Source organism: Giraffa tippelskirchi, chromosome 2 (assembly GCF_054371585.1).
Source record: "Giraffa tippelskirchi isolate mGirTip1 chromosome 2, T2T-mGirTip1v1.2.pri, whole genome shotgun sequence".
NCBI lineage: Eukaryota > Metazoa > Chordata > Mammalia > Artiodactyla > Giraffidae > Giraffa > Giraffa tippelskirchi.
Window position 1 is genome coordinate 51210449 of NC_137276.1, and position 14576 is coordinate 51225024.

Below are 14576 nucleotides of genomic sequence, written 5' to 3' on the forward strand. Positions count from 1 at the left end.
GGATTGATTCCTTGGTGGATCTGAGACAAGGGAGCCCACAGGTATGGTTCTGAATACCAGGCTGTGCTGGGATCAGGAGGGAAGCATGACAAACCAGCATCCTAGGTGTGCCCAAAGGCCTGGAGGTGGAAGATATGGAGCTCACAAGTAATCAGGAGCTTAAGATGCTCATGATGCAAATTGACTGAAACCCAGAGAGTGTGGTGGTGCCAGTGCATGAAGACAGCACTCCCCAGGCCTGGCTCCCAGGAGAAGCAGGGTCTGGGGCTTCCTATTCAGTGAATTGGGGAAGGTATGGTTTGTGTATCCCTGTGGTCTGCATTACAGAGAGAGAGACTTGAATGAATGTGAAGTGCAAGCAGCAAGTGAGTGGGGAGTTGTCAGGCAGGTGGAAGAGAGAGAGATGGGGGCCTCTGGTAGAGGAGCTGCCCGTGAGGGAGAGGAGGACTGCTGACTCCTTTAGGCAGAGGATTCAGTCTGAACCAAGGGACCTATGGGGGAGGCTCCTGAGGGGCTCCCAGTCCTCTCTGGAGAGTGGAGGTGAGGCTGTCTTTCTCAAGGGAAAGTGTCAGAAGAGGAGTGGGGATCAGGGAAGGGGATAAAAGGTTTGGAGTTCTAAGATGTGAAAAGTTTCATGAGGGCATAAGCAGGCTAGTAGTCTGTCCATGCAAGGAGCTGGGAGGAGGGATTGAGTGGGGAGAGCAGGGGGAACCAGTGGACGGATGGTGTGGGCAGCCTAAGAAAACTTGGGCTCAGGCAGGAGTGAAGCCTGGAGAATCTCAGATCTGGGCCAGACACTGTGGAAGGATGAGAGTTCTGGCATATTTGGGAGTGCTGTCAACAAAAAAGAAATCCTCCCAATAGTGACAGGAAGAGTTGGGTGGGCAGGGCCCGGTTCAGCCTCCACTGGTCCTGGTCACAGGCCTCCTCAGTTGCCATGCTAGGTCAGGCAAGGCAGGACCAGGGACTCTCAGATCTCAGCTCATGGCAGAATCCCTTCTGTCTGAGGCAAGAGCCAGCCTTCAGGTGCCACATTCTCTAAGACTTTCTGTAACAGCTCAGCCATCACACCGGATAAGCTTGAACATAAGCTCCACCCTCTGGCATGTCCCAGTCCCATCCCCTGCTATCTGCTGTAACAGACACCAGCAGAGATCCCTGCAGCAGCCTGGGATCACTGCTTTTCTGCTGGCATGAACAATCTTCAGGCATCTTTCCAGCTTACGGTCTATTTCTTCAGGAGCATGTGAAGCCCAGGAGCCCTAGACTCTGGTGGAGCAGCTTGACAACTTCCCTTAGCACCAATCCAGAGGAGGAAGTGGCTTGGAGGGACCAAGTCCACTATAGGGGTCTGCGGCAGGGGACAAGGGGACAGGGCAGGAGTATCAGCAGAGTGACTTCTCAAACTCAGCCTTCCCTGTTGGAGGATAATGCCCTCATTAGGGACCCCTCACTAGGGACTCCTTATGTGCCAACAGTATGGCCAGTCGTGTTAGGGGTGCCAGATCCACAGGTGCATATCCATGGGTGCTCCCCTCTCAACACAGAGGGTCAAGGCAGGGCCCTTGCTGAGTCCCCTGAGGTCTGGATGCCTGAGACAGAGATGAGCACTTTGAAAGCCAGGCTTGACTTACGGGACCAACAAAATTGCATCCTCCAGGCTCATTGGATGGGAGCTGAAGAGGGCCTAAGTTCTGTCAGTGGCAGAGACACAGGCAGAAGGGTCACGACAGGACCACTTGTGTCCTTTCTGGTCCAGGCAGGTCTGCACAGGGGAGAATGGTGCCAGGACAGCTGGGGCTGTTTTTTAATGATCAACCTCCATCTCCCTCTATCCTCTTTTCTGATTTTTCAGACAAGAAATAAGTCGTGGTCTTAGCCGACTTCAGAATATAGTGCCTACAGGAGCCACAAACATGCAGGAAGGGTTGATAAAGGTACAAAGACAGCTCTGAGAATTTATTCTGCTTTGTCAAGTTCTTAGAGTATCATTTGGTCATCTGACTGCCCTCCCCCAACTTTCCTTCAATTTGTTGCAGGCAAATAAACAGATTCAACAGGCTCACTCAGGAGGTAAGTTGCCTGTTGACATCAGGTGGGATCAGGTGGGACAGAGCCAGGCCCGGGCCTCCGCGAGGGCTGGTGCAGACCCTCCTTGGGCAGCTCCTAGCGCTGACTCTTGGAGCGAGTTCCTTGCCCTCTCTGTGCTACAGGTTCCTCCTCCCCGCAGTGAGGATGAAAAGCTCCCCCAGGGATGTTTCTGAGGACCACATGGGATCATCCATTACATTCCTGGTTCTTACTAGATATCAAGTGCTTGACCTACAGTTGGGCTGCATGAAAAAGAGAAGAGAAATTCCAGGGACAGTGAGTAGACAGAGTTCAGTTTAGAGAGCAGAGACCTTGGTGTCCCCTGCTGCCCACACTCTGTCCACCACGGTTCTGGCTCTGCCTCCTTTCCCTCAGCCTCTCTCTTCTTGTCTTGTGACCATGTTTCCAACAGTGGGAAAGGCTGTGCTCGGCCCAGAACCATCTGCATGTAGACTGTAGGGTTCTAGCCCTCATCAGGAAAGAAGCATAGGCTGCTGGGAAAAGGCAGGGGGCTGGGCAGGGGCCGCTGCCCAAGCATTGGACAGTCAGTCTGGCTGCTCCTCCCTGAGCTCAGCTGAAAGGCTTGTCCTCACCAGAGAAGTAGCTGCAGTTGCCATTCAGGATAAAGGCTGTGCCACCTGCCTCTAGTGAGGGTCCACTAGGAAGAGCTCTGAGCCAGTCTCAGGCTCCTCATCTGTCAAGTGGGTCTTGGCTAAGGCCCTTTCTCTCTGGGCATCTGAATAGTGACTACTTGGATCAGAAGGAGGTGCAGGAGCCTAGCACCTAGTGCTGGGGGCCTAGCAGTGTGAACAGGTCTCTCCAGGTGCCTTTCTGACCAGGCCACGCCCTGCTTCTTCTGCAGGTAGCAGTGCTTCCAGCCTGATTATCACCCTGACTGCGGAGCCACTGCTACCATGGACGTTACAGGACACAAAGAAGGAAGTGAGTTCTGTCCATCTTTATCAGCTTTGTGCTCCATGTATTTGGGTGTTTCCACTCAAAACATTTTTTTTCTCTTAGGCTCAACAGGCTCGGGATATGGGGGCCAAGGTTTACTGCGTGGGTATAAAAGACTATAAGAAAGAGCAGGTAATTCAGAACAGATAACCAAGTGTCACTCTTGAGCCCAGATGGGGAAAGCTTTCAAAGGCAGCTGTCCCAGCGTCACCTAATGGATGTCCCTCTACCCCAGCCCAAGTGTTTGGACAACAGGTAGTCATGGCAGATGGATAGCAAGTGTTGTGTAAACCTACACACCAGAGGTATGGGTGGAGAAGTTTTCCATTCCCTGAGGGGTGGGCTGCTGACAGACGCCCAGGTGTGGCCCTTGGAGTCCAACATGGCAGCAAGCAAGAACCTATCTCCTGGGACAGGACCTGCTGTGTGCTCAATCCCTGGCCATGTGCCAACCATCTCCTCTTCCTTCTAGCTACATAATATTGTGGAAAGAAAGGACCAAATGTATGGGATAGACGAATTCAATTCTGCAGAAATGCTTGTTGCCTCGGTGAGTGTGGGCTAAACATGAGAGGGGAGGTGAGCTGCCTTTTCCCCAAGTCCCTGCTATCAATCTCCCTGACCCTGCCACCCCTCTGTTCCAGCTTGTGAAAAATTCGTGTATGGAAATGATGGCTGGGGACACACACTTTGTCTGTTTAGGAGGTAAGAGCCAAGTCACAGATCTAGACAGAAGTGTGTGTGTGTGTGTGTGTGTGTGTCTGTGTGTGTCTTTGTGTGTGTGTGTGTCTGTGTGTGATGCATTCATGTGGCATAAGAGTGTTGTGATCATAGGGGGAGGTATCTGTGGTGTGTTTTTGTATGTGGTGTGATTGTGCTTTGAGTGGAGGGTGTATAGCATGTGTTTGTGGTGTACATGAGTGTGGTGTGTGAGTGTTGTGTGCATGTGAGGGGATTATATATAAATCTGTCCAGAATATAAGTGTTTTTGATATAGAAGTAAATGTGTGATTGTATAACATGTATATGCCAGGGGCTGTGTGGATGTTGCTGTTACTGTTTAGTCACTAAATCATATCTGACTCTTTGGATCCCATGGACTATAGCTGCCAGGCTCTTCTGTCCATGGGATTTCCCAGGCAAGAATACTTGGATGGGTTGCCATTTCCTTCTCCATGGGATCTTCCCTGCCCAAAGATTGAAACCACATCTTCCACATTGGCAGGCAGATTCTTTATCACTGAGCCACCAGGGAAGCCCATATACGTGTTTAATTACTTTTATCTTTCAGATTTACTGACAGGTTATTGACATATAGCTCTGAATGAGTTTAAGGTATACCACATAATGGTATAGACTTGAATACATACTGCAAAATAGGTGACAAAAGTAAACTTAGCTCTTAAAATCTAAAACCAAAAGTTTCTTTTAAAAATTAAATATTTATTGATACTTAAAAACCCTCAACAATACTTAGCAAATGAAATGAAACTAAACATAAAAAAAGATAATACATCAAGACTAATTAGGGATCATCCCAGAAATGCAACTGATTCAGTGCTTGAAATATCACTGTAGTTTACCACATCAGGAAAACTGAAAAGAAAAATATGAATATTTCAATGGATGAAAAAAAGAATTGGACAAAGTTCAAGTCCAGAATCATAAGAAAGTATCTGACAAAGGCATCCACACAAATTATCAAAGCCAACATTACACCCAGTGGTTCAGTGAGGATGGCCTCTCCCTGAGATCTGGAACTTGACAAGATGTTCTGTCTCCCATGGGAGGGTCCCTGCATCAGTGTGGGGAGGATCCTGTGCAGTTGTGTTTCTGTTAGAAGCCCTCTGTCTAAGTGAGTCCTGTGTGTGCCAGTTTGTGCATCCACATCACTGGGATTTGTAGAGCTGAGGTGGGTGGATAAGCACAAGCTCCCACAGATAACAGCACCCAGCTTGGGTGCAGCTGGATGCAGACCCAGGAAACTGGTCCTGGCTGCAGTATTCTGAACTGCAAGGCTACAGTGCAATAGGCTGTGGTCTCTGACTAATGGGCATCTGTCTAAAGCAGTGTTCATATCCAAGCTCTGCCTCCCACAGACACAAAAGCAAGGCAAGTTGCTGAGTATCTGCCAGCTCCAATTTCATCTCCAAGAAGTAGAAATACCAACACTCACTATCAGATCTTCAGTGAGATGTAGAAGCAGTGGAGTTCCCAATGACTGGCATAGAATCTAGAAGCTGGTGGCTTTCACCAACAGGAGCTGGTTTTAAGACTTCTATCACTGACCCCTGGCTCTTCCCCCACCTCCTGCTGAGTCCAGGTTGGGAAGGGAAGTGGTTAAAGGACACCCAGGATGAAAGCATCTCTAGCTGAGCCCTCTGCAGGTGGAATCTGTCTGACTCCCCCAGTCTCTTACCCTGTGACCAGCAGTGCAATGTGGTGAGAGACCCTATATATGTGCAGAGTCCTTTCCTGCACATCCAAGCTGTGCAGCAACCTGACAGCTTCCATTCTCTGATCATGTCCCCGGGACATTCACAGGCATGTTAGACCTCAGTGGACATTGACCATTGTCATTCATGCCCTGTGGTGACCTAGCTGGGATGCAAGTGCTGCTGCACAGCCTCTGCCAGTGAGGCCCAGCGGTGCTGCTCTGACCTTTACAACTGCTGTCATCTTGTCAAAAGCTGCCACATAGAATGACTGTCACTGAAATGGAAAGCTCAAGGCAGGAACCTGGACCCCAAATAAAGTAGAAGAATCTGTTCATCAGGCTGTCATTCTGAATAAGTCAGAGGTTCAAATGAGGGGAACACCAGGAGGGAGTAAGCATGAGGCACGTGGCCTATTCAGCCTCTCACGCTCCCTCTAGGACTAAGTAGAGGCCTCTCTGGTCTCCCTGCCTCCAGGCCTGTGCTCCTCTGTGCCATCCTCTACACAGAGCCTGAGGGCTAAGAAGGCCACTTCCCTAACCCACCTGACCACGAAGGCTGAGGCCCCCAAGCCAGACAACTGTGCCCTCTAACATCCAGACTCTGCTCTAAGCCCACTTGCTGCAGAGACTGGTGGGTGTGGGCCTAGACTTCCTGGAAAACCTTCCTCAGCTTGTTGGCTCCAGTTATTGAGACCTTACTCTCAGAGTGCCTCCAACCTGAAATCTTTCCTAGTCAGCTGGCTCCTCTGGCTTCCCACAGCCCTTGGCCTCTTATTATAGTTACTTGTCACCTAGTATGAACTATGATCTATTTGGCTATATCCATGTCTTTATTTTTATTGTTCAGTACATTCTTTTTCTTCCAAATTTTTATTATGAATCATTTCAAACCTGCAGTAAAGTAAACAATTGTACAGCGGGCATCCCTTACTCCACCACCTGGATTTGCAATTAATATCAGTTGTATTTCCTTTAATATTAACCTATATAACTCTCTCTATCTTCATTGGTTCATTTTAGTTTTTGATGCATTTCAAAGTAAACTACAAGTACTGGGACAAAAATAGAAATATAGCTCAATGCAGCAAGATAGAAAACACAGAGATAAATTAATGCACCTATGATCAATTAATATGACTAAGAAGCAAAACTACACAATGTTGAAAAGACAGTCTCTTCAGCAAATGGTGTGGGGAAAACTGGACAGCTACATGTAAAAAAACAAAATTAGTTTATTCTTGAACACCATACACAAAAAATAAGCTCAAAATAGATTAAAGACCTAAATGTGAGATCACACACTACAAAAGTCCTAGTGGAAAACAGACAGAACACACTCTGAGATAAATGGCAGTAATATCTTTTTCAATCTGACTCCCAGAATAATTGAAATAAAAACAAAAATAAACCAATGAGACCTACTTAAACGCAAAAGTCTTTTAACAGCAAAGGAAATAAGAAACAAAATGAAAAGACAACCCACAGACTGGGAGAAAATATTTGCAAATAATGTGATCAAGCGATTAGTCTCCAAAATTTACAAACAGCTCCAGCAGTGGGACATCTGGGGCACTGGGCATGTCATGTTGTCTGGCTACATGGAGCAGATGAAGGGCATGTCCCTGCTATTCAGGGCCTGACAAAATATCATCTACTGGAGAAGGGAATGGCAAACTACTTCAGTCTTCTTGTGACAAGAACCCAATGAACACAATGAAAAGGCAAAAAGATATGACACAGGAAGATGAGTTCCCCCATGTCAGTAGGTGTCCAATATGCTATCGGGGAAGAGCAAAGAAACAGCTCCAGAAAGAATGAACAGGCTAGGGTAAAGTGAAAATGTCTTTCAGTTGTGGATGTGTCTGGTGGTGAAAGTAAAGTCCAATGCTGTAAGAATAACATTGCATAGGAACCTGGAATGTTAGGTTCATGAATCAAGGTAAATTGGATGTGGTCAAGAAGGCGATGGCAAGAGTGAATACCGACATTTCAGGAATCAGTGAGCTTAAGTGGACGGGAATGGGCGAATTTAATTTAGGTGACCATTACATCTACTACTGTGGGCAAGAATCCCTTAGAAGAAATGGAGTAGCCCTCATAGTCAACAAAAGAGCCCAAAATGCAGTGTTTGGGTGCAATCTCAGAAATGACAGAGTGATCTCAATTCATTTCCAAGGCAATCCATTCAACATCACAGTAATCCAAGTCTATACCCCAACCACTAATGCCAGAGAAGCTGAAGTTGAGTGGTTTTATGAAGGGCTACAAGACTTTACAGAACTAACACCACATAAAAGATGTCCTTTTCATCATAGAAGACTGGAATGAAAATTAGGAAGTCAAGAGATATCTGGAGTAACAGGCAAGTTTGGCCTTGGAGTACAACATGAAGCAGGGCAAAGGCTAACAGAGTTTTGCCAAGAGAACACATTGGTCATAGCAAGCACCCTCTTCCAACAATACAAGAGACAATACTACACATGGACATCAACAGATGGTCAATACCAAAATCAAATTGATTATATTCTTTGTAGCCGAAGGTGGAAAAACTTTATACAATCAGCAAAAACAAGACCTGGAGCTGACTGTGGCTCAGATCATCAGGTCTGTATTGCAAAATTCAGGGTTAAATTGAAGAAAGTAGGGAAAACTGCTAGGCCATTCATGTATGACCTAAATCAAATCCCTTGTGATTATACAGTGGAGTTGACAAATAGATTCAAGGGATTAGATCAGGTAGACAGAAGTGCCTGAAGATCTATAGATGGAGGTTCATAACGTTGTACAGGAGGTGGTGACCAAAGTCATCCCCAAGAAAAAGAAAAGCAAAAGGCAAAGTGGTTGTATGAGGAGGCATTACAAATAGCTGAGAAAAGAAGAGAATTGAAAGGCAAGAGAGAAAGGGAAAGACATAGCCAACTGAATGCAGAGTTCCAGAGAAAAGCAAGGAGAGATAAGAAAGGCTTCCTTAAGTGAATGATGCAAAGAAATAGAGGAAAACAAGAGAATGGCAAAGACTAGAGATCTCTTCAAGAAAATTAGAGATATCAAGGGAACATTTCACACAAAGATGTGCACAATAAATGACAGAAATGTATGGACCTAACAGAAGCAGAAGGGATTAAGAGGAGGTGGCAAGAATACACAGAAAAACTGTACAAAAAAAACCTCAACGATCCAGACAACCACTATGGTGTGGTCACTCACCTAGAGTCAGACATTCTGGAGTGTGAAGTCAAGTGGGTGTTAGGAAGCACTACTACAAATAAAGCTAGAGGAGGTGATGGAATTCCAGTTGAGATCTTTCAAATCCTAAAAAAATGATGCTGTGAAAGTGCTGCACTCAATTTGCCAGCAAATTTGGAAGACTCAGCAGTGGCCATAGAACTGGAAAAGTTCAGTTTTCATTTCAATCCCCAAAAAAGGCAATGCCAGAGAATGTTCAAACTCCTGTACAAATGCACTCATTTCACAAGATTATGCTCATAATCTTTCAAGCTAGTCTTCAGCAGTACGTGAGGCAAGAAATTTCAGATGTACAAGCTAGATTTAGAAAAGGTAGAAGAACCAGAGACCAAATTGCCAACATCCACTAAATCATAGAAAAAGCAAGGGAATTCCAAAAAACACATCTACTTCTGATTCATTGAGTACACTAGAGCCTTTGTGTAGATCACAAAAAACTGTGAAAAATTCTTAAAGAGATGGGAATACTAGACCACTTTACCTGTCTGCTGAGAAACCTGTATGCAGGACAAGAAGCAACAGTTAGAACCAGACATGGAACAATGGACTGGGTTCAAAATTGGGAAAGGAGTATGTCAAGGCTGTATATTGTCACCCTGCTTATTTAACTTACATGCAGAGTACATCATGCGAAATGCCAGGCTGGATGAATCAAGATTGCTGGGAGAAATATCAACAACCTCAGATATGCAGATGATGCCACTATAATGGCAGAAAGCGAGGAGGAATTAAAGAGCCTCTTGACGAAGGTGAAGGAGGAGAGTGAAAAAGCTGGCTTAAAACTCAGTTTTCAAAAAACTAAGATCACAGCATCTGGTCACATCATTTCATGGCAAATAGATGGGGAAACAATGAAAACAGTAACAAACTTTGTTTTCTTGGGCTCCAAAATCACTGCAGATGATGACTGCAGCCATGAGATTAAAAAATGCTTGCTCCTTGGAAGAAAAGCTATGACAGATCTAGACAGTGTATTAAAAAGCAGACATCACTTTGCTGACGAAGGTCCATATAGTCAAAGCTATGGTTTTTCCAGTAATCATGTAATGGATGTGAGAGTTGGACCTCACACATCCATAAAGAAAGCTAAGAGCCAAAGAATTGATACTTTTGAACTGTGGTGTTGGAGAAGACTCTTGAGTGTCCCTTGGACAGCAAGGAGATCCAACCAGTCAATCCTAAAGGAAATCAGTCCTGAATATCCATTGGAAGGACTGATGCTGAAGCTGAAGCTCCAATACTTTGGCCACCCGATGCAAAGAGCTGACTCATTGGAAAAGACTGATGCTGGGAAAGATTGAAGGGGATAGAAGAGGATGATAGAGGATGAGATGGTTGCAAGGCATCACTGACTCAATATACATGAGTTTGAGCTAACTCCTGGAGACAGTGTGAAGGACAGGGAAGCCTGGCATGCTGCAGTTGACAGGATCACAAAGAGTCAGGCACCACTTAACAACTGAACAAAATAGTATCAAAACAAACAACCCAATCAACAAATGGGCAGAAGATCTAAACACACATTTCTCCAAAGAAGACATATAGATAGCCAACAAACACATGAAAGATGCTCAATATCACTAATTACTAGAGAAATGCAAATCAAACCTACAATGATGCATCATCTCACACCAGCCTTCAAAAAATCTGCAACAAACAATAAGTGCTGGAGAAGGTGTGGAGAGAAGGGAACCCTCCTACACAGTTGGCAGTAATGTAAATCCGTATAGCCATGGTGGAGAACAGTATGGAGGTTCCTTAAGAAAATAAAAATAGAGCTACTATATGACCCTGCAATCCCACTCCTGGGCATAAATCCAGAGAAAACCATGATCTGAAAGAATACATGCACCCCAATGTTCATTATGGCACTGCTTACAGTAGCTAAGATATGCAAGCCCCCAAAATGTCCACCAACAGATGAATGGATAAAGAAGAGAAGAAGGCCCCACTTCTCACACTTCTGCGCTCACCCGGCCTCTCCGGCTAGAATAAGGCGGGGAGAGGCGGGGGGGCGCTCCCTCAGACCCGGAATCCTCGCCACCGGGACTCCGGGGAAGTCACGCTTGCGCTGTCTGGCGCCCTGGCCGCACCCGCCTGTCTCCGCAGTGGGGGACTGGGCAGCCTTGGCCCCTGCGCTTGACGTCTTTTCTGGCAGTTGGGGATCTTCCTGTAGTCTTTACCCGCAACCGCCCCTCGGCCCCTACTTCAGAGTTGCTAACGCATCCCCTCCCCTCCTCTGGTAGGCTGGCAGCTGCTGGTGTTTTGCCTCTTTGCACATCAGCACATCGGCACATCGAGACCGCTGGCCCGGCCAGCGGCTGCGGCTGTTCGCCGCCCCCAGCCCTGCCTCCCTTGGGGCTTCGCCATGGGAATGACAGGCTCAACACCTGGCTCGTCCATGAATAGTCACACAAAGGAAAGGGTGACAATGACCAAAGTGACACTGGAGAATTTTTATAGCAACCTTATTGCTCAACATGAGGAATAAGAAATGAGACAAAAGAAGTTAGAAAAGGTGATGGGAGAAGAAGGCCTCAAGAAAAAAGAGAAACGACTCCAGAGATCAGCGCAAGCTCGGAAGGAAACAGAGTTTCTTCGTTTGAAGAGAACAAGACTTGGACTGGAAGATTTTGAGTCCTTAAAAGTAATAGGCAGAGGAGCCTTTGGTGAGGTGGGGCTTGTTCAGAAGAAAGATATGGGCCATGTGTATGCAATGAAAATACTTCGTAAAGAAGATATGCTTGAAAAAGAGCAGGTTGGCCACATTCGTGCAGAGCGTGACATTCTAGTGGAGGCAGTTTGCAGGTTGTGAAAATGTTCTGTAGTTTTCAGGATAAGCTAAATTTCTACCTAATCATGGAGTTCCTGCCTGGAGGGGACATGATGACCCTGTTGATGAAAAAAGACACACTGACAGAAGAGGAGACTCAGTTTTATATAGCAGAAACAGTGTTAGCCATAGACTCTATTCACCAACTTGGATTCATCCACAGAGACGTCAAACCAGACAACCTTCTCCTGGACAGCAAGGGCCATGTGAAGCTTTCTGAGTTTGGCCTTTGCACAGGACTGAAAAAAGCACATAGGACAGAATTTTATAGGAATCTGAACCACAGCCTCCCCAGTGATTTCACTTTTCACAACCTGAATTCCAAAAAGCAGAAACCTGGAAAAGAAATAGATGTCAGCTAGCCTTCTCCACAGTAGTCACTCCTGACTACATTGCTCCTGAGGTGTTCATGCAGACCGGGTACAATAAGCTCTGTGATTGGTGGTCGCTGAGGGTGATCAAGTATGAAATACTCATTGGCTACCCACCTTTCTGTTCTGAGACCCCTCAAGAGACATATGAGAAAGTGATGAACTGGAAAGAAACTTTGACTTTTCCTCCAGAAGTTCCTGTTTCTGAGAAAGCCAAGGATCTAATTTTGAGATTCTGCTGTGAATGGGAACATAGAATTGGAGCCCCTGGAGTTGAGGAAATCAAAAATAATTCTTTTTTTTGAAGGTGTTGACTGAGAACGTATCAGAGAGAGGGCTGCTGCAATATCTACTGAAATCAAAAGCATTGATGATACCTCAAACTTTGATGAGTTTCCAGGATCTGATATTCTGCCAACAGAATCTGATATTAAGCCAACAGTGGCAACAAGTAATCACCCTGAGACAGACTACAAGAACAAAGACTGGGTCTTCATCAGTTATACCTACAAGCACTTTGAGGGCCTGCTGGCGGGGAGATGGAGGGGGCAATACCTTCCTACATGAAAGCAGCAAAATAGTTTTCCTTGAAATGGGATCCTAAATCAAGCAGTTCTTTGTACAACATCATGGTTTTCTTCTCACATATTTTTTTGAAAGAGTTTCCAGGAAGTTTATGGAACCCACCAACGTGTCATGGTGAACATGGTGATAATAAGTGGATTCTCTTCCATAATACATCTGCTGACTAGTAGAACAAAGACAACTGTTTCTACTATATTGGCCATGAACAGCTGTCCTGCTTCTTTAGAAGCTTCATGAGCCAACCTGATGTTTTAAAAAAAAAACTCAAATTTTCCTAAGTTTATCAGAATGAAGGAGAAAAACAGCCATCATCCAACTTTGAGACTGTAACATAAACTTATTATCAGCCAGTTCTGTGATTCAGTGACATGCTTCCTGTCAAGACCACTAAGTATTTTTCTCCTTTATGGTTAAAAGTTCGTAGTACTAAAGGAAATATAGCAATAAAGAGCATCAGCAGCCAGCATTCTGGCTGAAGGAAATGATCCATCATTCTGAATGGGTGGCTATGGTGGTTTCTCCCCACACCTCAGCCTCTGGCAAGTGGCTTTTTATAGCCTCCAATCATGATGCACTTTATTTATGGTACTTGGATAAAGACCCTCAATCCATTTTGATTTTTTTGCCCCTGCCCATCTAAAATACTCATGCTGCTTTTATGAGTGTTGATGAAGGATGCCAGCTTGATCCATTGTTGCTCTTAGAAGGCCCAAAGTCTGCTGGGCATCACCAAGGAGTCTCAGATCATGTGGAAAAGCCTTACTTTCTCTTCACATCTGTATCAGAAAATCCCTTTGGATATTGCCATAGACCAGCAATACCCACAAGTGCTGCCAATAGGACCTTGGCTCATTCCTGGGAACACAGCAGGGGGATCCCGGGCAGAAGCAGGAGGACTGGAACCTACTTGGCTAAGGTGCTGCTCCTATTCCGTCTCCAGGACCTCCTTGCAAGCGGTGAGGGAACCAGCCCAGTACAACGTGCAGGGCCAGCCTACAGATCCTTGTACAGTTCACTCCTCAATCTCTGGTGCAACCGTATTTGTATTCTTAGTGTGTCTCCTCTCCCAATTTTAAGTAACCATTTTGCCTTGGAATCATGATTACAAATGTTTCCTTTGCAGATGCCTTCCTGGGGGATAGTCCTCTCCACCCTAAAGGGTCACCTGCAGGCCTGGGCTGACCAGGCCTCTCTGCTGGGGTGGTCTCTGAAGAGAGACCCTCTGAATTTTAGCATGAAGTGCCTTTTCTTTCACAGCTGCCGCCACCTTTAGAGAACTTTCGCTGCATCAGAAAAATATGGAGGCTCCATATTAATGCATTATTGCTTTAAAAAATTTTTATGACTCTTAAAGAGTCAATTGCACCTATGTGGTAACTTTGCCTATTGCAAAGTGTTATGGTCAAGTCACAACTGGGAGACTGCTTCCTGCCAGTCTTGAGGTTGTAAACATCATCTATGAAAGAAAAGTATGTCCTAACTTAGTCATTCAGGGAAAAAAAAAAAGAAAAGGAATATCAAAGTTACAGTAGTAAGTGAAACTGCTTTGGGTTTTAATGACTTAGAGGAAGGAAAAAGAATTTTAGGGAAATGTTAACTCTGGATGAAGATAATGTGTTTGCCCCTTATTCTTTCAGTCATGCTTGCTGGTGACAAAGAAGTGAGAATCTTTTGTATAACTATGTAGTTTGTTTGGATTACCAAATAGTTGAGATCTTGACCCCATGTGCTTTTCAAGAGTGTGTGGTAAGCATGGGTAATGAGAATAGGAGGGTGATAGTCTATATGTTGGAAAGTGGCATGGGATATTTTTTGAGGTGGGGGGGGATGCCCACATTTTAACTTTTAAACTTCTGAATAAGCTGTGTGAAAGCAATTGTATTAAAAAAAAAAAAAAAGAAGACCTGATTCATATATACAATGGAATATTATTCAGCCATTAAAAAGAATGAAATCATGCCATTTGCAGCAACATGGATGAACCTAGAGATTGTTATACTGAGTGAAGTAAATCAAACAAAGAAGGAGAAATATACAGTGTCATACCTTATATATG

At 45.2% G+C, this 14576-nt stretch overlaps 1 protein-coding gene and 1 pseudogene across 5 annotated transcripts in view; both read left to right on the top strand.

Moving 5' to 3' along the window:
- Positions 1–14576, top strand: part of LOC145539701 (uncharacterized) — a 48773-nt gene that overhangs the window by 8797 nt on the left and 25400 nt on the right. For 2 of the 5 annotated variants that reach the window (XR_014077915.1, XM_081573699.1), the window contains exons 4-9: positions 1856–1937; positions 2040–2073; positions 2954–3033; positions 3112–3180; positions 3521–3598; positions 3693–3753. Coding sequence is in view for 4 of the 5 variants with exons in the window: in XM_081573699.1 (XP_081429825.1) it covers positions 1856–1937; positions 2040–2073; positions 2954–3033; positions 3112–3180; positions 3521–3598; positions 3693–3753 (404 nt within the window). In the remaining variant the exon portion in view is untranslated. Of the gene's footprint in view, positions 1–1855; positions 1949–2039; positions 2074–2892; positions 3034–3111; positions 3181–3520; positions 3599–3692; positions 3754–14576 lie in introns of all 5 variants that reach the window. The other 3 variants (XM_081573701.1, XM_081573702.1, XM_081573700.1) reach the window with 3 other exon arrangements.
- On the top strand, positions 11095–12516 carry LOC145539706 (serine/threonine-protein kinase 38 pseudogene; annotated as a pseudogene).